Source organism: Pangasianodon hypophthalmus, chromosome 10 (genome assembly GCF_027358585.1).
Source record: "Pangasianodon hypophthalmus isolate fPanHyp1 chromosome 10, fPanHyp1.pri, whole genome shotgun sequence".
NCBI lineage: Eukaryota > Metazoa > Chordata > Actinopteri > Siluriformes > Pangasiidae > Pangasianodon > Pangasianodon hypophthalmus.
This window is the reverse complement of record NC_069719.1, coordinates 28184637-28210722: the sequence shown is the minus strand read 5'-3', so window position 1 is coordinate 28210722 and position 26086 is coordinate 28184637. Positions and strand designations below refer to the sequence as shown.

The window sequence follows — 26086 nt, the reverse complement described above, 5'->3', positions numbered from 1 at the left end:
CACTATGGCAATGTCGTCGTCGTCTGACTGTATTTATCATCGAGTTTTGCAGGTTATGTTATGCAAAAGTGCTAAGCATGCTAAAGTGAAGAGTCGGAAACCACCACCACCCCCTCGGGAGCGCGCGACGCAACGCGACGCCGCACGACACGACGTGCAGCGCGAGCTCGGAGAGCCACGTGCTCTTCTGCACGTACACGTTCCTTTATTCGCACCAGCAGTTACTCACCATCGCGCACGTAATAGTCGTAAGCTGGGTGTGCACAAGCAAGGACATACAGGAGGGCTACCGAAAACAAACACAAAAACAAAACACGACAGTGTTGATGAGCCAAGAAATGTACACATGAAAAAATAAATAAATAAACAAACAAACAACTCCGTTCATACATGCATGACGTCACGAGCACATATCTACAGCCTGCCCTACAGTGCATAAACATATAAAGTGCATATGCACAATGCATGGTGAAAATGCATGGTGAAATTCTTTCTTTCTTTCTTTCTTTCTTTTTTTAAAAAAAGAGTTGCTTTTCATGCAGCTTAACTCTGTATCTCTTTTAGGAAAAGAGTGCAAGGGTGGAGTTGCTGGATCTCTGTTTACGGATTAAGGATTTATGGTGTGTGTAATTAGAAACCGCACTGAGCTATGCTATGGAGCAGTTATGTAATCACTTCCCTGTTTCCTGTGCGCGCATGCTGCACTGCACATCTCACTTACAGCTCATCTGAACCTCTGAAAATCCGAACAGAGTGAAATTCTAATGCTCTTGGATCATGATTAAAGTGCAAGCATGGCATTGTGGCATTGGTATTACATTTTTTTTTAAAAAAAGTATCTGGATGGTGATTAAGGTGATTCTGTGGCACTTCTAAAGCATGCACTTGTGAGTGAAAATGCAAATTATTCTGCAAATATGCTGAGAAGTTGAATTTTTTTTCTTGAGACTTCCTTTTTCTTCTTCTTCTCCTTCTTCTTTTAAATGAGCTACCCTGCAAAAATACCTTCTTTGCCATTGTGGCCAATGCCTCCTGCACGCAGGGTTGCCACATTGCATGCACTTGTTTATCCCAGTCTTGAAATTCCACCTTAATGCACAACAAATCTCCTCCAAAGTGCAGCTCAGGCGCATGCATGTTGAGTAATGAGTGAGAAATAATCAACAACAACAACAAAAACACTAGAAGAGGTTATAACCACTATTCTTTTTCCAGGAATGAAGTGAAAAAATAGAAGGTTTGGGTGAAGAACAATCTGGCAACCCTGGCCACCAGTCTGGCGTAAACAAGTCGGGATTTTAGGGCGTGTGTCTTACGAATGGCCTTTCAGCCAATCACAGCTCACATCCTGCCCACATGGCTGGGTTGTTTACTACAAGAGCCGGAGAGAGGAACAGATAAACCCAGGAACTGACTCAAACCGGCATCTACAACACACACACACACACACACACACACACACACACACACCCAACAAGTGGTGTGCCTCAAAACACAAACTTCTGTACTACTGTAGACAAAGTACTGAGGGTTACATAACTGTTCACACACACACACACACACACACACACATTACATTAGAAACATCAGGATGATGAGTGTATTAGCCGAACATTTAAAATGTGCATGAGATTCTTCTTTAAATGCAAACACTAACTGTTCATTTTTTTTTTAAGTGGTAAGTTAGCCAGCAGTGTTCACTGTTCACTTTACTGTACAACCTGTAAGGCATAAAACACACCATGTCATGCTGTAAAAGGAAATTAATCAGTGACGGGTTAGAGTAAGAAAGTGGAGTTACTGTTAGAATACAGAAGTTGACTATTTTTCTATAACAGGATATCCTGAAGTGTTTTATCCATCTTACATCACAACAGTTTTTAAAGTATTTAAGAATGATATTTCACACTTTTTATCCATTTATAGTTACATTTAATGTTGCGTAACGTCCATGAAACAAGTTTGTTCCTGTTCTCACTTACGTTATAGCAGCTATAAAGCGTAAACTCCTCTGTCTTGAAGATGTCAGAAATCTTAAAGTTGCACCTTTACCTGACTGTTACAAAGCGCTGACACTGGAGACTCCTTCCATAAATGTTACATAAACATCTCCTTACAGAGTAAATAATCATTTAAAAAAAAAAAAAAAAAAAAAGCAGCTTGTCATGTTACTGAGAAACTGTAAAGCATAAACTCCTCCGTCCTCAAGACTTTCTCCTGATGGAAAATGTACTGAATGTGAAAAAGCACTGACACTGGAGACTCCTTCCGTAAATGTTTCAAGTTTCAAGTTTTGTGCATAAAGAGGGCAATAAGACAGAGCACAAAAAATGATAAATAAACACTACACTAGTGCAAAAAAACACACTGTAAACATTGTACACAGACAAAAAACAGCACAAAATGATAAACAAATGCTAAACTAGTAAAATAATAATAATAAACATTGTAAACACTGTATGCAGTCAAAAAGCGACACTTTAGAGGATACAGTAAAGGTTGAGTAAACATCTAACAGAAAACTTCAGCATATTAATGATTAATACATCTTTTTTATTATTAAGAAAACACATTTTTATTATTATTAGTCTTAGGTTATGTTGCTTGTTTGAGTCCTTGTGACTGAGCTGTTGCTATAGAAACGATAAGGTATTAGATTATAAACCTGTGATTATATTCAGAGCTGCTGTTCTAGAGAATTAATCAACGCCCTCTGAGCTGAAAGCTCCTGAAAGTGGACACGCTTCGTATTACAGACGCATCCATCCGAGCAGAAATGTTCTCAAGCTGAAAACGCACCAGTGACACGCCCACCGGGTGCACGCCTCACAGCACGCGCTCCTTCAGCAGTCCGGTGCGGGTTTCCTCGCGCGCCCGGAGTGCGTTTTTGGAAAGGTTTGCGAGTCGGAGCCGGTCAGAGCAAGTTCAGAGTAAAAAAAAAAAAAGAGGGGGAGTGTGAGCTGGAGGAGACTACAAGCAGGTACGCAGTGTTCATTCAAAAATACTAGGCTATAGATCTGGATATACGTGAATGCGTGCGTGAATGCGTGCGTGCGTGGTGGTGCGTTGAGCGCGCGACGTTTGCGGGTTTGTTAGGAGAGCGTGCGGGTTTTTTTTATTATTATTATTATTATTATTCTGTAATACGGGGCTGAGTGAAAGTAGTGAGTGAGTGAGTGATTTGAGGGCGTGTGGTGGAGTGGCTTTTGGCTTCAGGGACATTCCTGTAAGGAAGAAGCAAGCGCGTGCTTCGAGTATTCATGTGAGAACTTTGAACAGGGAGATATTCTGGAAAAACAAACAAACAAACAAACAAACAAACGAAACATCAGCGCGCGCGCGCGCGTGTGTGTGTTGCATATAGACGAGCAAGCTTGCCTGTGATACACGGATCTTTATTGCACTTATACTGCAGTAACCAGAGGCAGGAGAAGCGCTGCGAGTAAACAAGGTGGGTATGAGTATGAATCTCTCTATAGGCTTCTGCATTGGGTGTGACGTCATCCATACATCGGTGACGTCGGCGGGTGCTGTGAAATGATCCACTAGAGCGCGCGGGGCGATGGTGCTTTGTTTGCCTTGTTCTCATGTTTCAGGCTTTAGAACCTTGACTAGAACCCGTGCAGTGCAGTCAAGGCATTTCCTGTGGGTGATGGATGTAATGCAGCTGGAGATGAAATGCCACACACACACACACACACACACACACACACACACAAAACACTGCTGAGCTTCTTAACTGTTTGTGCAAAATGTATGGAACCTGTGCATTATTGTTACAATGGATCACGTGACCTGCAGGATTTGTTTCCATATGAACCAACCATGCTGTTGCTAAAACATTTGCAACAACTGCATTTATTAAAAGCAGACATCAGAAAGTTTATAGAGTCGCAGGAGCATGGTGCAACAGGAGGAATGTCGGACATACACTTGGAAAGCACTGAAACTTCTATGAAGATCGCTTTCACCCATGAATCAGCTCTTACTGGAATCGTGGTAACTTAAAACCAGCTTCGCATCATGCTTTCCCAGTGCCTTCCATTGTAATGGCTTTTAGGGCTGAACATTCCCTCCTTATTACGCCCATAATGGCCATAACTGTAACCAGAACCACAGGAGGGAAAGTATACTGGTGTCATCCTGTTGCAGCCCACTCTGATCTTCTCTCATGCTAATTCTAATGATCGAGAGAAAGTTCAAACAAACCAAGTCGAAAGAAAAGGCTACGACCTTTAACACCGTCCCTCGGTCTGACTGTAACCGGTGGCGCTACGTGATTCGGCTCATGTGAGTCCTGAACTGGTGATCATGAGACCGTGATGTTGCTGTCAGGTTTTGACTGGTTTTCGTTTGATGGATTGATGAGTCACAGTGTGACACCCGGTCTTTCAGGATTTTGCATCATTTCATGTCATGGTGTTTGAATAACTCAGCCGGTGAGTGGCCACATGCCTGATTGCCGGGCTGCTGCTTCATGCTGTAATCAGCGGGGGTTTGAGTGTACACTTAGACTTTAATTATCACATTGTGCTCTGTTTTATAGTGTAGTATTTTTAACATCTTTCTTACCTAATCACTTCTAGTCACCTGCCATAGTTCTCGGCAATGATATTTGATTACAGTGGAGTAAATGAGACTCGAGGAGTAGTGTTTTTTCATTAGTATAACACTTTTGCTAGCTTAAAGCTACGATCCAGTAAAGTCCCGTTCAGCATGTAACGGCAGCGAAGCGTCTACCTTGAACGGTGTTGGTTCGTTAGTTGAGCTGTTGTGTTGTTAAACACATCGAAAAGTATGTCTTTACTGGTGGAAAACAACACACGAGTTCAGTTCTCTACTTACAGGAGATTATGTGAAGAATAAAACACACTGTGTTGTGCTGTTACAGGAAAAGAATCAGTGACGAGGTGGTGTGATGAAGAAAAGTTACTGAGAATTAGTGAGAACTTGAAGTTGATTATTTTCCTATAACAGCACATCCTGGAGTGTTTTCTTCTTCTTATACCACAGCAATTTGCCAATGATTACAATGGATTATTTACTAGACTGATATATTTTTATCCCTTTATGGTTGTATTTAATGTTGTGGAATGTTCATGAAATTAATCAGTTCCTATTATCACGTACGTTACAGCAGCTATAAATAGTCGTTCCATGACTTTTTCTTGTGGTTAATTATAAAAAAAAACTTGTCATGTTATGAGAAACTGCAAAAAAACGTAAATTCCTCTGTCCTGAAGACGTCTGAAAACTTAAAGTTACAACTTCATGTCTGACTGTTACAAAGCTCTGACACTGGAGACTCCTTCCATACATGTTAAATAAACATCTCCTTACAGACGTTTATGTGGTGCGTTTATCGTACAAGTCGCTGTGAATGAGCTGTTACTATAGAAACAATAACGTATTTAAACCTGTGATTTGCTGCTGCACTACTGTTACTACTGTAGTGTTAATTTGAATGAATGAACATTAAACTAGTCTTTAAACCAAACTTTAACGTTTGTAACCTTTTGTACAAACTGAGTCGTTTGCATGTGTGAGACCAACCACAGGAAATGTTTCTTTTTCTGTTTCCTCTGTGCAGCTTTTCTCTTGGTGCAGCTGATCTCCCACAGGAGTAACGATGGAGAAGGTGCTAACAGCGACGGTGCTACCGAGGAGCAGGTTAGGGAAGCGCTCTCCTCTGGGAGCCTTGGTGTGCAACTCTTCAGCAGAGGGTCTTGTGGACGTAGGAGGACACGGAGACACTGACGGAGCTCCTGTGGTTTCCGGGACCGGAGCTGGAGCCCACGGTGTCCACAGGGTCAAACTGTACCCGGGACAGCGGGTACGCAGGAGCACAGAGTTGTAAAGTCTGGAGATATGATGTTTCGTTGATTTGCTTTCAGTTTGATCTAATCTGTTTTTGTGTGTCTCAGGTGTACGTACATTGTGGTGGACAAGAGCATGCTGGTGTTGTGGAGCAGCACAACCACGTGGACAACGAGGTGTCCATATTCGTACAGCAGCTCAATCAGCGCGTACACCGGAAACTGGAGGACGTGTGGTTGAGCCCGTCAGGAAGCGTCGCTCACTCCGTGTCATCATCAATCGACGTGCCAAAAAGGTTTGGTTCTGTTATCATCAAGGATTTCTGTTTACTTGAATCTTCTCAGCTTGGTTCTGATCGTCTCTGATCTTCTGTTCAGGAGCGTAGAGAGCGCGGACATGGATGAAATCATGGCTGCTATGGTGCTGACCAGTCTGTCCTGCAGCCCAATGATCCAAAGCCCTATTCATGGAGAACCAGCTCCAGGTTAGCTGTCTTCCAGATTCTTGGTGTGACTTCCTTCACCATGTCAAACGTTTTTTTTTTTTTTTTTTTTAAATACACACTTAACTTTGTTCACAGCGTCCAATGGGACAGACAGCACTGGTAGTGAAATGTCCGATGGTGGTTACTGGAGCTGTGACCACGGAAACAGCAGTCCTGCACCGTCTCCACCTGACGCCGAGGCGGACCGCACCCCTCCTGTCGACGATGGCCTGGACATGGAGATGGATCAAATGTTGTTTGATGAACCAGCACCGAGGAAACGCAAGGTAAATGCTTCCTTCTGGTCTTGCAAGGTTTAATATATAGCAGGAGATTTTGTGGAACTAAATCGTATTCCTATCTGCTTTATTTCATTTAGAACTCTGTGAAGGTGGCGTACAGGTGCCTGTGGCCAAACTGTGGCAAAATCCTCACCACTATTGTAGGCATGAAGCGCCACATTCGCACTCTTCACCTGGGGTAAGTATTCGAGTGAGACAATTATGCTGTTGCTTCCACAACAGGAACCTTTTCAGAAACTTTTCGGGAACTCACAAGGAACCAGGACCCATTTTTATTCCAGAAATGTTTAGTTACTGCTCCAGAGTAGGTACCAGGAACCAGAGCTTGCTGATTGGTCAGTGGCATGCATTACAGAATGGCCAACACGATGAACAAAACAATTCTTCTAGGGTTCCTTGGTTCGTTAAGGGTTCTTAGCTTGTTAAAGAGGTTCTGCATGAAATCCCCTTCACTGTAGTAGCGTCCTTTTCCTTAATGGTCACGTGCTGGAATTGTGGAATTCTTGTTTGAAAATGTTCCTTAGAAAGTTTAAGTAGAAACATGTATTTACTGACAGAATAGTTCAGGGACTCTCTGGTTCCTTAACAAACCCCAGAACCTCAGTAGAAACACATCATAACTGACAGAGTATTTCTCTTTCTTTCCTCAGAAAGTTTCAGAACTTCAATAGAAACATGTCTTAACTGACATGTAAAATGTTCCAGAAATAGATAATTTTAACAGGATTATTCCAAAGTCTTTAAGTTTCTTACAAGGTTCCAAACTTTGTTAGAAATGCAAATGCAAAATGAAATTCGGAGCTTCTTCTCACGGTGCACTTTACTTGTCTTCACTAGCAGACAGAACGAACAGGAGCGCTGCCAGAGAGAAGAAGACTTCTACTACACGGAGATCTACCAGGACGTGGAGCAGTCGTCAGCTCCGGCTGGCTGCGGCTCACCTTCCAGTCCGAGCCATCAGAGATCTTCTCCCCCGCCGCCGGAGCCTCTCCAGCCCAGCCCGCTCAGCCAGTCGGCCCCCAGCAGCTTCTGGCAGGTCCACTCCGAGCACTCCTACCAGGTAGGTCACATGACACGAGCACCTCGTCCTGACGGCGTTGTTGAGCACGGTGTGTGGCTCACACGTCTCCTAATCCATTACTAGAGTCTTACTGTGGTAACTATGGTAACCGTGAACCATAATACTACCACGATATATCGGTACTTATGTTTACTGTTACGTTACTATGGTAACGCTCTCGTAGTGTTGCTTTATAGTCAATGGAAGAAGGACACATATTATAGATTTTTTTCCTAAGTCGTTAACAAAAATATTGTGTCTTAATGGTTAAAAAATCTTTGTAAGATGTAATGGTCATGCTTCACATAAAATAAAATAAAATCCACTCAGATATTGTTCATAATTTATCCTGTTTTACAAAAACATAGCCCTTCTCTCTTGTAAGTTTATCAACCTGACTGTGGTTAACCCGGGGTTTCACAAGCTTTGGTTTGGTTTTTTTGGTTTTGTTCCAGAAACCCAACTAATTTACGTAAGCAATGTTTCAGCGGAAACATGTCTAAGCTCTAACCCTGGATTAACAGCTGTCATACAACATGGGGCTCTCAGGTAGCGGGCAAGAATTGGCAATGACTAGTCTGAAAGGAAGTTGTGTAAAAAAGTATAAACCACTGCGTTATACAGTTACGGAATGAAATTACAGAATTATGTAAGGAATAAAACACTCAGTGTCATGCTGTTATAGGCAAATAATCAACTATTCACCAATAACAGCATGTCCCCATGTAAAGTGTTTTTTTCCTCTTGTCATAACTTTATCCATTTGTAGTTATATTTAATGTCTGTTAGTTCCTGTTCTCTGTGTAAACTCTTCCATCCTGAAAATGTCAGAAAACTTGCTGTTACTATAGCAACAATAACATAGTGTATTTATATAACAAGTGCATTAATATAAACCTGTGATTTGCAGCTGCACTGCTGTCAGAGCTGCAACAAAATTCAACAGCGTTGTTGTATGATTAAAAGTTAAAAAGCTATTTAAGTTTGACGTGCATCCAAGCATGCAAACCATAGAATTTCGTAAGGATTGTGAGTCTTTTTGTAAGAATCATAACTCATAGCGGCTCTCTGGTGTGTGTGTTGCTCCAGGCTCCGCCTCCTGTTGGTTTGACTGTGTGTAAAGCCGTGTGTGTGCCCGCGCCGCCTCGCTGGACGCCTCTCGTCACGGCACACCAGAGCAAACAGGTCAGCCTGCTCTTCACCAGCTTAACCTTTCACTGTAAATGTGTTGAGAAATTCTGCCAGGGTTTTGGAAGTACGTGCTCCACTTCAGAGGTGCTGATCGAGCTTCTGCTCTGTGTTATGACTCAATGTGACTCATCATGACTCTAGCTGAGTGTGAATGTGTCGGTGTGCACGCTGCAGTTTTAGGCAATAAAGCAGGCCATAGTGTCAAATCTTAAGCAGAAGGAAAGGTTAAACAGACTGTTTACTGAAGGCTGTAAAATGTCCATGGTGTTTGTTTTTGCCTTTGTTCTGCAGCCACGTTCAGTTATTGCACACCATCTAGTGGACAAATGATCAAATTGCAGGCGTTGGATTTATTGAGTTATTTATTTGTGTAAATATTTGATATGTACTGTATTTAATTGTTGTAATTTATTGTGGTAAATTGTGACACTTTTCATAAAATATTATGGCTGGATTCTTTAGCTCTCAAACACAAACAGAGTGATTGAAAATGTCTGATGTTTTAAATGATTTCTTTCTCACCAAATCTAAAGTCATGAAAATACTCAAAGTATCGTCCTGTGGTGCATATAATCTGCACTGTGAATGATGTAAAGTCGTGGTATGATGATGTGTGCTGAGTTTGTGTTTCTTTTCGTCTCCAGGCCGCTCCGTTTCGTCGACGTTCAGTCAGCGTAGGAGAGCAATGGCTCCAGAACAACAGCGCCCCCTCCAGGCCTCCGCACCTCGCCAGTGTTTCGCCTCCGAGAAGCCACTGTGCCACACGGTTCGTCCACTTCACCTATATATATATATGTATATATATATATATATATATATATATATATATATATATATATATATATATATATATATATATATATCAGCAGTGTGTCTAGACCCTTAGCATTAAAGTGTCTTAAATATTGTATTAGAATTAACACATCTTCAATTTATAGGCTTTTTAGCATAGTTCTATGTTGGTGTCATGTAATTTTTTTAAAATATGTAAACCCATCACACACACTGAATAATAAGGCTCAAAATCTTGTGACGTCACATGTTCCCTAAAGCTCTAATCCACTAATGCTCTAATCATGTTTTATTTTCATGATATACTTAATGATCTTTACAATTAACAAGAAAGCATGAAGCATAGAACGTCTGAAAAAATTTAAAAGGCTTGGCAAAGGGTGTTGTAGTTTTATTTTTTAAATAGCTTTTATATTTCATCACTGAACTTCGCTACAAATTTGTTCTTAAGTTAATTTTAAAGTGGCAGTAAATGTCTTTAAAAATCATTTAAGTTAACGTCAGGATACACACGGCGATTAGTGTTCAAGGAAATCAATAATGATAATAGTAATAATAATAATGATGCATTAATATATATGAATTGTAATGTATTAATGTAATGCAAATGTAATAAATGATAAATACCAAGACAGAGAAAGTACTTTAATTAAATGATATATGTTGATTTTTCTTTAGTTTCTTTGCTTCGGAGACTTTAGTTAGTGTTATTAGGTGCTTCACAAAGTAATGAGGTCTTGTAAACTAATATAATAACTAGGGCCTAATATAAATGTGAAAACCAACACTAAGAATTACAGTAGATGTAAGATATAAAATTTTAAAAACTTTAAAAAGAAGCACTAATACAGTAATGTAGAGATACAGGCGCAGGTAGTTATAGCAGTAGCGAGAGTTATAGTAATAGTAATGGTTATAAGAATATCCACATCATCTACATTATCGTCATTATAACTACATGTTTGTGTGTCCGGTTTTTCTGCACTGTCTGTAATGTTGTGTTACTGAGTCGTTAATGTTTTCTTGTTTGTCCTCGTGACAGGAGGGTTCGAGGCGAGGCTAAAAAGTGCCGGAAGGTGTACGGTATTGAGCACCGGGATCAGTGGTGTACGGCCTGTCGCTGGAAAAAAGCCTGCCAGAGATTTTTGGACTGAAGCTGGTGCTGAGCTGAACGACGTATGAACCAGAGACTGAGAGGAAAAAAAAAAAAAAAAAAAGAACAAGTGGATCAGCTTCGCTGCGGTGGAGGGAAACCAGAAGAACAATTTTTTTTTTTTTAAATTCTGTACTTTTTGTATGAGACGTTTTACTGAAAGGTGCAGCGTTCTCTCATCGGTGCTGATTTAACTCTGGACTGATCTACACCACACCTCGTCTCTCTCTCTCTCCGTCAGTCTTCCTGAGGTCGTCGAGGTCGTCTCGGGCTCCACTCAGTGCCGATTTCTTTCTTCAGCACGCAGCAGCCATATTTTTTTGTAAAGGCTCTGATTAATCAAGGATCGTGACACTCCGTATGGTGATGATTGTTTACCGTGAGAGATTCGCAGTCATTCCAGAAAACCTGACCGTCTTTCTGTTTTATTCTTTTCTATTTTCAGCGATTCGAAAGAGGTCTCCTTTTTATGGAATGACGTCATTTTTGTTGTTTGTTTTTTCAGGGGAGGAAGTGAACGGCAGCTCGGCGGTGAAAGTGAATTGTATGGACGTGCTTTAAAAGCATCCACGCCTTTATGTTTATGTATGCCATGTATACCAGCTAATATGCTGTTATGTGTTTTATATACAAACAGAGCAAAAAAAAAAGTTGTTTTTTTTTATATTGAGATTTGTAATAACTGTGATTGCAGTTATGATCCGTCTATTTCTATGTCTATCTCATATCTTACGTGCGAAAGACATTTTCCTTTTTTGGTTCCAGATGGTGAATTTGTCCAAAATTAAACTATCAAAGATATTTGATGACAGATTTGATTTCACAAAACGTGACCAGTCTTTGTATTGGGAATCAGCGATGATTGTTTTTGCGCTATTTAATTTTTATTGTACGCTTAAAAGATTTTTTTTGTTCCAAATGAAATCCTTTTCTGTTTTCCTGTTTTTAATTGTATTTCTGATCACTCAGTTATTATCACTCAGCTGCACTACTTTGACTTGTGTAAAGATGAAATTGATTATAAATTTGTTTCAGCATGGATTTATAAAATTTTGTTGCTAAAGACACATTCTGAGAAGATCTTGTATTTAAAAACCAAACAAAAGGAAAATTCTTTCGAAAATTTCAAAAGTTTCACAAAACAAACAAAACGTGAAAAAAAAAACAAATCAGTTTAATGGAAACTCTTAATGTTTTTGGGTCCAAGCATTTGATTCATGGTTATGTTTTGAACTGTTATTATGTGTTGACATTTGAAACGTCCACTCTGACATTGTCTTCTTTATACAGCATTAACGAGACCTACAGATATGAAAATGAAAGAATGTTCGAGGAGGTTCATCATCAGGAAATTTTTTCACCAAAGTCTGACATATCTTCATACGAGCTCAACAGTTACAACCTGTACAGTATTTTGCATGAAATGACTCTGGAGTTTTACATTTTGAAATTGTCATTTTCATGATTTAATACACTTTCTATGTAAGCCAATGTGTCCTTTTTCTACTTATTTTTTCACATAGAAAAGCACACACACACACACACACACACACATATATATATATGTATATAATGATGACGGATTCTGGAAAAGTTTCTGAGGTTTGTAATATCGCTTCTGATAATGAAAGATCATGTCCTAATAATTTAGAAATTATTTGCTCTAGATACTTTACATTTTTCTTCTTCCTTCTTTCTTCTCTTTGTTTTGTTTCTTTGTGTCTTTATTCTGTCGCTCAGAAGGAACTCAAAAAGATATCAAATATAAATATTGAATAATTTGTACTCTGTAAATCCTAGACTTAAAGACTTAATCGTATTTCGAAGAGGAGGGATTATTAAAAAAGCTGTCTAACAAAATAGCGATCACAAATCCACTCACAGCTGTAAAGTTCAGCAGTGAAAATGCGTTTTTTGTTATTTTATCCGATTATAAACTCGTCAATGTTTTGCACTTTGAATTATTGGCTGATATTTTTTTTTAATTGTCCTTCAAACAGCCCATGTACGATTTGTTATTCAGTCTCTAGACCAATCAGAAGTCGGGTCAGTTCAGCGACAGGTTTCTTCTTCAACAGCAGTAATAGGCAAAGATTTTCAAAAAAGAGACAAAAAATAGGCAAATAGAAGAAAATAGAACGTATTGCTTTATATGAAATGTGAATCTTAAGGTATTTAACTTTGGCTCTGAATTCAACTATCTGTAATTCAGATTAAAGAAAATTTCCAGCAGTTTGAAAAAAAAAAAAAAACATAACCCCCCCCAAAAAATATCTGCAAATAGAATAAAATAGAACGTGCTGCTTTATGTGAAATTCTTCCCCAAAATTATTATTAGAAATCTTATAGAAATGATTTGCAGTATAAACAGCCCATTCTGTGCCCAGTTTAAAGCTTAAAGCTGAGTGTTTCTATTCTAATCCTAAAAGCTAATCATGAAAAACTGAATTATTCATTAATTTAAATAGTTTGTATGATGAACAAGCGTAAAATCCACTTTAGATTCACTCATCCTGCAAGTAATAATTCACAGTAGCACAAAACAAACAAACAACATCGAGACACACAATCATTTGCTTCATGACAAGCCACAAAAGAAATAGTAAACTATTTTATTGAGATCGTTTTTTTTTTTTCTATGTACAATTAATATGATGAGCAATATAATGGATTATCAGTAAAATTAAAAAAAAAAGAATTATGAGTCATAAATAATCATTTACATAAATATTTTTTTTAAATTACAAGTGTTTGGTGTTGTTTTTCTGATGTAAGGAAATAAAAACCTGATGCAGAAGATTTTCACAGCTGTATTATCAGTGAAATTGAAGCGTTTCGGGTTCCTTTGCTGTCCGAATCTGTTTTTCTTCCTCGAAGTCCGATAACAGTGGGCTTCATCATTTATAGGGAGGACGGACTGTCGTGTTTTAATGACCTCTAGATGTCAGTGTGGTTTTATTCTCTGAATAGATGAGCTGTACAAGCTTATAGAAAGCTTAATGGTTCTTCAGCTGGTCGCTCCTCCACGTAGAACGCATTAGGAACCATTAAAGAACCGTTCTTCTCTAAGAGTGTAAACAGTGTGTGAAAATCTTACCATGCCCTCCTGGAAATTTCTAGAATTTTGCTACTTTTAGACGTGTTAACAAACTACAGTCCCACCAAGAACTTCTGTTATTTCATCATTTAACAAAAACTAGCACAGAACCACTGCTAACACTTTCTATGAAGGCCATATGTATGTACCTATATACTGTATGAATGACCTATGAATACATTCATAACATATTACACTTCTTACACGTGTTATTATAATTGTTTTTATGTGGAAAGGCATAAGTTTAAAGCAATGTTTATAATGCAATTTAAAATGGTAAAAAATGCATTATAACCAGTGTTTATAACACATTATATCACCATAAGAACCAAATAAATTCAGCTTTAGTTTGCTTAATGAATGTTTAGTCAGAGATGATTTATAAGTAACTGATATACAGTACATTGACAGTCATGTGATATTATAACCTAAGTATAATAAGTCGTAAGTTGTATTTGTGAGAAATAACATTTTAAAAAAAAGTTTACATAAACAATAACGTTTATTACATCAACCGATGTCTTATTTCTCTGAATTTTCTTTGCCCCAAACTCCTCTGCAGCCATATATGTAGATTTTAAACCTTAAATTTACATTTTTAAAAAGTTCTTTGAGTAGTTTCTTGGTATGATTTCCTATCTGGTAAACTATCTGGTATAATTCATTTAAAGGGCTTATAATGTGTTATAAACTACTACTGACATTGTCAACAATTCATAATGCGTAATAAGGGTAGCTATAAAGTGTAATGCATTCTCATCAGTAATTATAACAATGTGTGTAATGACATACGGTATGAATGCATTATAAACATGAAATATGACCTTCATAGGAAGTGTTAGAGGATGTATCAGTTACTGATTTTTTTACGTTATTATTATTATTATTATTTTTTATCATTCATGAATATTATTATTTTAAAACTGAGACAAATCATGTGCATATTTGAAACTGAAAAACAGTCGTGATTGTACAGGGATCCTAGTGTTAGTTAGCACACCTTGTATCTAAAACACTCTATTCCTTACAAACTACAACATGTACTATGAGTGTCCCGCATGTCCTTGACTATCTTTGCACGCTAACCTATTTGCAATGCATTGTGGGATTTCAGGAGTGCACTGAATATTCACACTAGCAAGCGACATTCACACTAGCAAGCGACAAAACTAAAGGTGAATTATTTCCTATCTACGTGAACGACACTGAGCCGCCATTTCAGGCGACATTTGCCTTGAAATTTTCTCAATTCACTGTGAAAAGAGATATGACGATTAGCGTGAACGATTCCTCGGACCAATCCTATAATGTGTGCGAGCCGTTATTTCTTCAGTTCCCTGCTGACAACTTTAGTTCTTGCCTTTAACTTGTTCCCATTTACTGTTTGACGCACAAGAATAAAAAAAAAAACCCTTATAACCGTTGTTTCTTCATATCCTGACATACACGACCTCTCATTAAATGTGTATAGAGACATTATGAGGAAAAAATGCTTTGAAGGAAGTAGCAGAGACTGTTGGTGTCTCTGTTGAGTGTACGTAGAGACATTACGAAGAAAAATATTTGCGTTTATCTAGTTCACTTTAGAGACTTTATATAGCTACTAGTGTTTCTCATCGGAGTTTAAAAAAAAAAAAACACAAAATGTTGAACAGGCCACGCCCAAAAGAGACAAATTACACGCGATCTGAGAGACTTGCTAGTGTGAATGTAGGCTAACTAGTGCACTATATACAGTAGATGTGGTTTCAGGCATAGATAGAGTTAGCACACCAAATTCCAAGTTAAAACATCCCCAACGTTACCTTTGCTGTCTTTCATGGGATTAAAGTCTTAATTACGAGTGTCAGACCCCACTGTTAATGGCTAACACTTGATATTGACTGTTCAGTGTGTGTTATTTTTCAGTATCATCTGACAAAATGAAGTTTCTGATAACTGATGAAATAAAATTTCCTGATAGAAAAGAAATAAAACGTTCTTGGCAGAGGACTCGGACATTTGCTACTGTGCTGTAAAGGTCATTTTTTTAATGAATGTGAATTAAGAAGTGTGTGAACAGATGAAGGCTTTTCTGGGGAAGTGTAGCGCTACTGACGATGCTCACACCTCGTTCTGCTGGGTGATGTCAGTGGACACGCTGTTGAACTCGCTAGCTCGAGTGGTCATGCCCAAGTACTGCTTTAGAAACTCGCTGAAGCGTTTCTGGTTGTTCCACTTGCGGGCCGACTTGCGGACGCCTATGAAGCCACCGTATCTCTTCTGCATTGACCGACCAGGGTCAATGATCTTCCTGTAGCCGTACTTGCTTTTGAGGAACCCTCCGAAACGTTTGGTGAGGTTCACCGGTTCACCCTCTTGGTCGCTTTTTAGCTCCCAGTCCGCAGCCTCGGGTTCTTCCTGCGCAGGCTGAGGCTGAACAGCCGTGCTAAACTGGGAGATTTGGTTCTCTTGGTTGAGTTCGTCCAAACCCAAAGCTCGTGCCATGTGGTCGAATCTTTGCAGGGTTCCAGAATACGTCAGACCGCCGTCAGATTGACCCATCGGCAGGACAGCTTCCACTTCCTCCTCGGCTCTTTTCAGCATCGAGTTCCCTATGGACAGGGACGCCAGGGGTTCTTCCTCCAAGGCGGTCTGACATCTCTCCCATGTGAGGCCCAGAGAAACCCTGCTGCGACATTCCATCATACAGACCTGAGATTGTACAAGGACGAGCAAAATGTGAGGCAAGATTTCTCCAGTTAACTCTGGTTCCACATTTTATCACAAACGCCTTGTAAAAAAAAAAAAAGGCCAGCGCACCAATTCCTACTTCTATAAAATCTAATCAAGATGCCTTTGTGAAGGAGGTTTAAGTCACGACGCATCAAATGGTGCGTTAAGAAAGAAGGGAAGGGAAAACCCCCCATTCTTGTTTCACCCAGAGGAATTAATTAGCTGACATAAACATAAAAGGAGTCGTGAAGAGAAATAAAGATTTGGGAAAGAGAGAGGAAAAAAAAGGAAAAATGCTCCGATTCTGTTCATTCATGCTGCAAAGTTTTAAAGAACAGCCCAAGGAGCTTCCCTCAAACACCAAACCGGGACGGCTCGACTCCATCAGTTTCCGCCACCGGCCGCGCCAGATGATGTTGTTGTGTTTTCCATTTAATTATGTGCAGAGTTAATTAGATTACCACAGCTGCTTTAGAGTCAAAAGACAGATTAGTGATTTCAACCCCTCAAACCCTTCCGATCAACATCAAGAAACATTGAGATGTAGAGATTCGGAAAGAAAAAGCATCCAAATTAAGGAACATAATACATGCGTGCTGTAGTCTAATTAAATATCTACATAAAATGGTTAACGTCTAATGCGTGTATTATCAGCTGCGTTGAGTGCAAAAGTTTGTACACCCTTACAGATGTCATTACCACAAACAATACAAATGGTTCCAATGATATGTTAAGATATTAATAGTGAAAACAACAAATTATATTTCTGAATGTCATATATTAATTTTGGATTTTTTTTCCACTTTAGGGAATCATCTCAGATTTTTTACCTCTTTTTATTACTTATTTTTATTCTGTTTTTGTTTCTTTGTGCCTGTTTCTTAATAGTAGTTTTCCTAAACACCTTGCTATCATTTTAGCCCATTCAGCTGCTCTGTGATAGGTGAAATATTTGTGAAATATTTTCTGGTTTAGCTGTCGTTAGAGCTTAATGTGACATGTTTGAGTAAATTAACTTCAGAATACATAACGCTAATAAGGAGAACTCCTGAATGAGCCTCTATTGCTGAAATATTTAGAGAGACATTTCTCATTTCTGTTTTTGTGGATATCAAATATAAAATAGAGGTTTCCCTCAGAAAACTTTTGCACTCAACTGTCTATAAATCCAAACCATATTCTCCCAAGGGTACAAAGTGTAAAATGCTAACAAGATATTAAAGGAGAGAGTTGTAGTTCCAGAAAGGTACAAGACTGAGAAGTTTTGTCTGGGGGCGGGGCTTATTTCTGGGCTGTAAAAAAAATGCAAACAAGAGCTTGAAATAAAGAAACTAGCAACTTCTACTACACAGCAATTTTACAAAAACAAATCACAGTTTTACTAAGGTACCTTTCAAATGATATGATTATTACAGGTCTGGAAACACTTTTAAACATCACACACTGCACCTTAAATGGATATTATTTCATGATTGATATTTTTTTCCCCAAGTGTCTCACCAGTGTGTCAAAGCCGTGGTCTTTGGGAAGGATTTGGCTGCAGGAGAAACAGTCTCTCTGACAGTCACTGCGTCCGGGGACAAACAGCCCCATTAGCAGGAGAACCCATAACGGCATCTTCATTATACACTGATTGTAGTTATAGCTGAAATTCTGGATACAGAGAGAGAGAGAGAGAGAGAGAGAGAGAGAGATGGAGAGAGGGAAAAGATGATGATTTCTTCCATCACTCTAATTAATATGACTGAATTAAAAAGAAAGCTAAAAGAAAACAGCAAACCAGAGAACAATTAGAGCAGCATTTGACATCTGCAGTCTAATTAGCACCATTGTGGAACAAATTTCAGTTAAAAAAAAAAAGCCAGTGAATGTCTGAGTAGATTAAAACCATTGACCTTAGATTACTATCAGAGAGAAATGCTAGAGTGTGCTTGTGCGTATGACAAACTCCGCATCTGGCGAGTACTTCATTAGCAAAACTCATCATCGTCTCTAATTGAAGCTTGCATTTAGCTCGCGGTGTAATGAGACTCGAATGGAAAAGAGAAAGGGAGAAGAGGCTCGGGTTCACTACTGTAGCGAACGGTGCAAAGTCACTACAGAGAGAAAAAAAGAGAAAAGACAACAGCAAGAGCATCTAAAAGATAAAAGAAGAAGAAATAGGACTGATAATAGATCAACATGTTGACAGGTTTTCCATTTGCTTCGGAAAACAGACCTTTCGCGAGGACTTTGAGGTCAGCCGTGGACGCACTGAGAATTTCAGTAAAAAAAAAAAAAAAACAATGTAGTGTCGATACCACCCGGAAGATATTTACCAGCCAGTGCAGAACCCAAAGAGAAGGCAGGGTGAGAAATTCCAGGGCAGATAAAGTAAATTATAAACAGTACACTATATCTAGAAATGTGAAAAAGAACTGCACACACTGGTATATTGATTTTCTGAGAGCTACAGGTCTCATAAGAGTCATGGATTATATGATTATTTACCTGTTCACACTGGTGTAGATGCATTGCAGGCTTTAGAGATGAAATAAAAACTCAGAGCAAAGCTAACAGTGTAAAGAGACCAGACAGATGTCCGGACTTGTTCTGAAAAATAGTTTATCCATCCCGTATTTCCGAATTTACCCCCATTCTTTAAAATCACTGGAGTGGAAACAATGGAAGACCAAGAACATAACATTCTGCTCTGGAAAATGAGCTCAGTGTCATGCTCTTATAGTAAAATAATCAACAATGAGGCGTTGTGATGAAGTGGAGTTTCCGTAATCATACGGAAGTTGATTACTTTCCTGTAACAGCATGCCCTGAGTTGTTACACAACACCAATTTGCCAACGGTTACAATTTTTATTTGTCAAAAACGTCATACTTGTTATCTCTTTATGGCTGCTTTGTATTTTTATGGAACGTCCTGTTCTCACGTACGTTATAGCAGCTGGAAACAGTCGTTTCCTCTCCACCTTCTGTTTTTTCTCTCTCTTGAAGTAAATAACAAAACAAAAAACGCAGCTTGTCATGATACTGAGAAACCACAACATGCAAAATCCTGTCCTGAAAACATTCTCGTGACTGTTACAAAGCGCTGACACTGGAGACTCCTTCCATACATGTCAGGTAAACGTCTCCTCGCAGAAAACTTCAGAAAACTTGTCAAATATCATATCAGATTTTTTTCTTGTTAAACAACATTTTTTGAATATTAAATTTAGATTATGTGGAGCAACAAGTCCCTGTTACTATAGAAACGGACACATATTAGAACGAGTGCATTAATGTAAACCTGTGATTTGCCTTGTAGATGGAATTACTGTCAAAGCCGCTGATTTAGAAAATAAAATCGAGATATGAAAGAATTTATTATTAGTTTCAGATTAGCTAATGTAGACCTACAGTATCCCATAATACCCAGATAACTGGACATTTATAAAGCTTTCTTTGATTAAATCCAATTAACAATTTGAATTGAACCCAAGACCTTATGGAGTTATCTCAGAGGAGACCAGCTCAGTCTCAGATCGGATCGGATCAGATCGGATCGGATCAGTAAAGAATAAAACAAACTGCTGCTTTTAGATGGCTGAAGAGACACAAGCAGCAGCGAACAGAACCTCAGGATGCTGACCCAAGCACTATTCTTTCGTTAACACGTCTTTTAGTTTTTCTTGTGTTCAGTCCTGAATGCTCCTCTGATCCGTCATGTGGAGATGATCCTTTAAAGACCACCAGTCCTTTTAGCTGAACTTGTGAGTAAAACAGTTAATTAATAGCCAAATGATAGTTAACTTGCTAGCAAACCTATTGGGTTCAGGGCCGCCGGAGCAACGGGGGGCGAGCTGGCATTAGACCCGGCGCTTCAGGGAACAACAGACAGGTCTGATTCAGTTGAAAATCCAATCAAAACTTCCAGTTCCAGCTGAGGAGTGGGACATTTCTCCTAAAGGGGATCTCCTACGAGCGATAAAAGGTTAACCGCGTTTTGGCGCTTAATAATTGCACATATTCTGAATCGATTACAGGAACGTTCCTCAAATCACATTCTTCAAATAAAGTATGTAAGAAAAATTGCTGGAAAAACATTTAGCGAAACACACATATTACATAGCCTAATGCTAGCTAGCTTGTTATTGAACTGACTACTGGCTTGGCCTGGTATAACTTCAGCTAGCTAATGTTTGCTAGCACAAGGCTAATAATGGCTTACTACTTAAATTAAATAACTATGTAATATTAGCTGGTAGGCTAGCAATATTAGCAGAGTGCTGTTTTTAGGTAGCTGGCTAGCTTAGCTTATGTTGCTAAATAAAGATGTGTCATTTCTTTCAAAGTTGGAACAAATAGTTGCACTGTTTTTACTCAGGTACAAACAAATGATCTGTTTTTATATTATTTTTAAAAAATAAAACCTTGATATGGTTTTGTTCTACGAAACCTCGCTTTCGAATACACCAGTGTCGTGTTGATCGAAAATGAGTCGACTCTTTGAAGAGTCGAGTCGCATTTATGAGGTTTTTTTTTGCCATTACACATTGTTTAATTTATTTATCTTCATAAACGCTTAACTGGAAACCTGTTTCATACGTCTGAGCTGTTCGTTTGCATGAAATGTGAGACGTGTGTTTGACGCTCAGCTTCTGTGTTTTATAACTTATAGAATTACATTTTAGAAAACATAAAGGAAAATTAATGCTATTTTGTTAAGTAGAAAGTCGAGTAAGATTTCATTAAGCGATTTCAGACTGAAGAACAACAATCGCTGGTCTTTTAAATAAATAACTAAAACATTGATGAGCCACTTGGGAGACGAAAGAGTCGAGTCTTATTGGCGAGATGAGTCAAATGATGTGACTCACGCATAAGAGATGAAACTCCCGTTATTAGACTTCACACTGACAGCTGGACTCCAAAAATAATAATAATAATAATAATAATAATTAAAACGTGATGTTGTTTGTACGCATTTCCATCATTTCAGATGTTTTTGGAGAACATCTTCTGTGAAATAGAGCAGGCTAAGAGCTTAATTAAGTTCGTGAGGCGAATGGTGCTGGAAATCACGGCTCATTTCACAGGTTCATCTGATAATTGGTGATAAACACCAGAGGATTCTCAAACACACACAAATGGAGACGTTGAAAATAGTTCACGGGAGTAATTATGACCAGTCAGGAGTCCTAATCGCAATATATAAACTTTATATCCATCTAAACGTGTGCAGCTTACGAAAACATCAACATCACGACACTCAGGCCGCCGTCACCGGTTATCCGTTGAATTATTCCAGTAGTTACGTGACCACGTTCATCTCATTCAGCAAAACACTAAAGGAAAACAAACCTTTAGAGAAAACTGCCATTTTGAGTCGAGCCATTCTGCAATAATGTCTTGGCGTGAGGAACTATAAATGTTATCAAACCCACAAACTCACAAAAAGAGAAAAAAATGCATCTACATTAACTTTTGGTTTAAACAAACCTCATAAACACTATTTTAAACAACACTTGGATGCTAATTCTAATAATACAGATTCATATTTAGGTCAAATTTCTTAATGTTTAGCTAGCTAAGCTAGTAAATACACTTTTTTTCAACTTAGACTTCCTCAGGTTTTTTTTTTTTAAACTTTGAATCTGTTACGTCAGAGGATGACAACGTGGTACAAGGAAACTTTTAGCCACACAATCTGAGTGCTAAGCTAGCTAGATAGGTAGCTTAGCTAATATTAGCGATGAATAAAATGGTGGTTGTAATGGCAATGTTATATTTTGCTATTATTTAGATGCTGTTGAATAAAACACTGAGACAATCATGATGTAAATCAAGTCATGAGTGATAAATATGAGCTAGTTTACAACCTAGCCGGTTAGCTGTGTAAGATAACAGGAGGTTTTTTTTCCCGGATTTGCATATTTATGTAATTGTGTATGTTTTAAGAGTTTTTAATGATGCTAAAAGTGTAGATATGTTCCTAGGCCACGTTAGCAATTTTTAATGATGTATTAAATGTACATAGGCTATTTTTTAATTAATTTTTTTTGTTTTTAATTTTTTTTGCATTTTTCATAGCTATTTTAATAGTATTTTTAAAGATTAGACAAAGAGGAAGGTCATTCTGAGAAAGAAGTACGTTATAAATAGCGTACGATGCGACCCGTCCGTCTCTCCAGCTCAAGCACGATTGCACAAATGATTGTAACAAAAGTGAAGAAGTAATCAATGGAGGTTATTGTCCAGCATGTAGCAAGACTCGGTGCTCTTACCGCTTGATTTAAGATAACCATTAGAGTTGGTTGTAAACATGCTGAAAGCATGCGATCGATGAAGCGACTAAAATCACTGTAGTTCATTCTGAAGCATAATGAGGTTTACGTGTTTTGAGAGATGCGACACAACGGATTGTTCAGGGACCCGGCGAGAAAAGCCCAATATTAGGAGGTTTGATTACTGGGTGGATTCATCGTCATCATCGTCATCATCGTCATCATCACCTCACTGTGTGGTCCAAGGTCACACGTAGCACACGTACGCATGCCGGCGTCACACACAAACTAGTCTCAGTAGTACTCTATACGTTTCTGCCCTTTTATAAACAGAAGATCGACAGAACTGTAATGAGGTGAAAAAGAAAAAACAACCACGCAGCGATGAGAACACTGGAGAGGATCTGAAACAGAGTCTGATTTCATTATTAACATTTATAACGCTGCTTACGTTCCGAGTGAAGGAATCTGCTTTGGTGGGCATCTTCATCTACAGCCGAGTGCAAAAGTTTGCACTCCCCATGGATTTTCAATGAAAAAAAAAAGGATATTTCTTACTTAGATAGATGGATGAATGGGAGAATTGAAGAAAGAAAGAAAGAAAGAAAGAAGCAAACATGCTAGCAAACAAATAAACAAAGGTGGGACAGAACAAACAAACATAAAAATAAACAAGCAAGCTAGCAAATAAAAGAGGGGCAGAAAGAAAAAAGAAAGAAAGAAAGAAAGAAAGAAAGGATTGACTGAAATTCTGAATGAAACAGGGAAATGTACTTCTGCTTAGACAGATAGTTCAAATTTATTGATTCGAAAGGAAAATCTGAAATGTTGTATAATTTAATTTCATAATTCCAAGATGTAAAATGTGGGTGCAGGATGACAACAATCCAAAACTTTATTAAAAATATTATCCAAAATATTAAGCTGAGAGGATTCAAGCACGACTCGGAGGAACCCTTTGTCCTGGGGGTGTACAAACTTTTGCACTCAACTGTAGCAATAGAAATGCATTCTGTTATGGACAATAAACACAAATGAATCATTGGTATATTATGGAATGCAAAATGTAAAAAGGAAAATGTCTTGACTTTTTAAACAGTGCAAAAGTTTGTACACCCTTACGGACAAAAAGGATTCATTTCAGATTGTTAGCATTTAATTATTAATTAATTACCACGAATTAGCATTTTCTCTGTATATTTTTTCTGACTTATGACTTATAACTTTTTCAAACGCAACAAGCAACATACCATCAGTTAATATGTTTAAGAATGTGATTGGAGCAAAAACGTATAAACCAAAGGGGAAGAACCTGAATGCACATTTTTATCTTACTAAGCAGTTCAACATTCATGCAGATCAGACCTCATTTATTTCATATATTTATTAACATTAAAGCATATAAATATTGTTAAATTACATTTTCATTTATTTTATTGTTTCTATGCACACACACACACACACACATTCAGGAGAGCACCTTAGAGCACCAAGGAGAAAAGTAATGAAGTACAAACGACATAAAGTACAATATGCTATGTGGAATGTGATGTGCCAATATTTTATATCTACAAGCCTTTCCACAGATAATCTTCACATCTCCATAGCTGTGCTCGGCTTTCTGGAGGGAATAAACATCAGCCTGAGCCTGAGGCTGATGAAGATCATGGCTAAATCTTTGCTTTTTAATCGCCTTGGCCAAAAACAGGGTCTTATTAACCCTTTCAGAAAGTGAAAATTGTCTTATAGAAAAAAACAGGTCTTAAAAACTGCAGGTCTTTGTTTAAAATGTAAAAAAAGTGAGTTTAGGTTAAAAAAAGTGAAAGAAAATATAAATTAACAAAGAAAAGCACTTTTGTTTGAAATCAAACTTGCATTTGTGGCAGTTGTTTAGGGTTAATTTGTTGCATCCCACGTTTTTTATCCTTCGACTGAAACATGAAGACATACCAGAAACTACTGACAGAAAAATCATGTAAAGGTTGTAGGAAGAAGTGAATGATTAAGTCACACGTGTGTGTAATCCCTTAAAAATGTCACGTGAATATTTCCTTTTACGTTCAAAGCAGAGCCTTAATTTAACACTTCACAGAAGAGAAGCCTTTAAGCTGAAGTGCCCTGGGGTTTGTAATGATGATGGCGATCGCGCGCTCGAGGTATTTGCATTGATCTCAGTATGAATCAGTCGATGAAATAATAATGAGGGGATCGTGGAAATAATGTGGCTGTTATATGGATGAACAGAAAAGACCTGAGGCATGTTTGCTGAAACCCTACAAACGACCAAGTATCAAAAATCTTCCATTTAAACTTATTCTAATGGAAATTTTTAATGAGTACAAAACATTACATATAAATATTACAAGTGAAATGGTCATTCTTTTAAATTTATATATGGTGAATTATGTGGAAATTAATAGACTTTAAGAATAAAATCAGAGGTAAAGGAGGTGCTGGACGTACCTGTGCTGAGGGCAGACGTGTACCTGTCCTGAGAAGACGAGTGAAATGAAAAAGCGTCAGTAGTCTCCTGTTCTCTGCTCCTGTAAGGATGTGAGAGGACGCTGTTGCTCGGCTGTCTTTATAGCGACACGCCCCTCTCTGTGCACCAACCCCTGAACCCTCCCTCTCTTCCTCCATCCATCCCTCCATCCATCCATCCACCCATCCATCCAGCCTCCTTGTCTCCTTCCTTCCTTAACAACTTACTCCAGGAGGAAAGAAAACCCAACAGTACAGCCTCTAATGTAGTGAAGTGAAAAAGTAAACACCATCCTCGATTGTGTCAGGATGGATGTTCTCCTACGCCGTGTATCACACTCACAAAACAGGAGGCTGAAAACAAATTCAGGTGTTTGATTTAAAAATAGTTTGAGCCACAACGTTCTGGGAACATCGCTCACATGACTTCCCCAGGTCAAGAAGAACGAGAAATGTTGCAGCAGCGTTGTAGGAACGCTTATCGATGCTTTTCAACATGAGACTTCTTGAGAGTTTGACCAGATGTGATGGAGAAAGAAAGAAAGAAAGAAAGTACAGGATGCAGGAGAAAAAATAAAGAAAGAATGAGAGAAAGAAAATAAGAGAAAATAAAGCCGCACAGAAAAGAGAGGAAAATAAAAAGAGAAAACAGAAGAGAAGAAAGAAAGAATGAAAAGAGAAAATACATAGATAATAATAATATAGAAACGAAAGAAATAAAGAAAGAAAGAA

At 38.4% G+C, this 26086-nt stretch overlaps 2 protein-coding genes across 4 annotated transcripts; one reads left to right on the top strand and one right to left on the bottom strand.

Moving 5' to 3' along the window:
* Positions 1-2769: 2769 nt before the first annotated feature.
* On the top strand, positions 2770-12290 carry znf395a (zinc finger protein 395a). 3 transcript variants are annotated; one of them, XM_053237702.1, is made up of 10 exons: positions 2770-2980; positions 5591-5833; positions 5925-6112; positions 6195-6301; positions 6398-6588; positions 6681-6781; positions 7441-7663; positions 8753-8848; positions 9499-9620; positions 10689-12290. In XM_053237702.1, the coding sequence occupies exons 2-10, from the start codon at positions 5630-5632 to the stop codon at positions 10798-10800; spliced, it is 1344 nt and encodes a 447-aa protein (XP_053093677.1). In that variant the 5' UTR covers positions 2770-2980; positions 5591-5629; the 3' UTR covers positions 10801-12290. The 3 variants fall into 3 exon arrangements, with proteins under 3 accessions (XP_053093677.1, XP_053093678.1, XP_053093676.1); XM_053237703.1 differs by lacking the exon at positions 2770-2980 and adding an exon at positions 2993-3451 and having other exon boundaries at positions 7444-7663; XM_053237701.1 differs by lacking the exon at positions 2770-2980 and adding an exon at positions 2994-3451.
* Positions 12291-12682: 392 nt separating this feature from the next.
* On the bottom strand, positions 12683-25418 carry pnoca (prepronociceptin a). The gene is made up of 3 exons (XM_026926081.3): positions 25337-25418; positions 18112-18264; positions 12683-16590 (listed from the first exon to the last, which is right to left on the bottom strand). Exons 2-3 carry the CDS (start codon positions 18232-18234, stop codon positions 16000-16002), a joined length of 714 nt encoding a protein of 237 aa, XP_026781882.1. The 5' UTR covers positions 18235-18264; positions 25337-25418; the 3' UTR covers positions 12683-15999.
* Between the last annotated feature and the right edge of the window lie 668 nt (positions 25419-26086).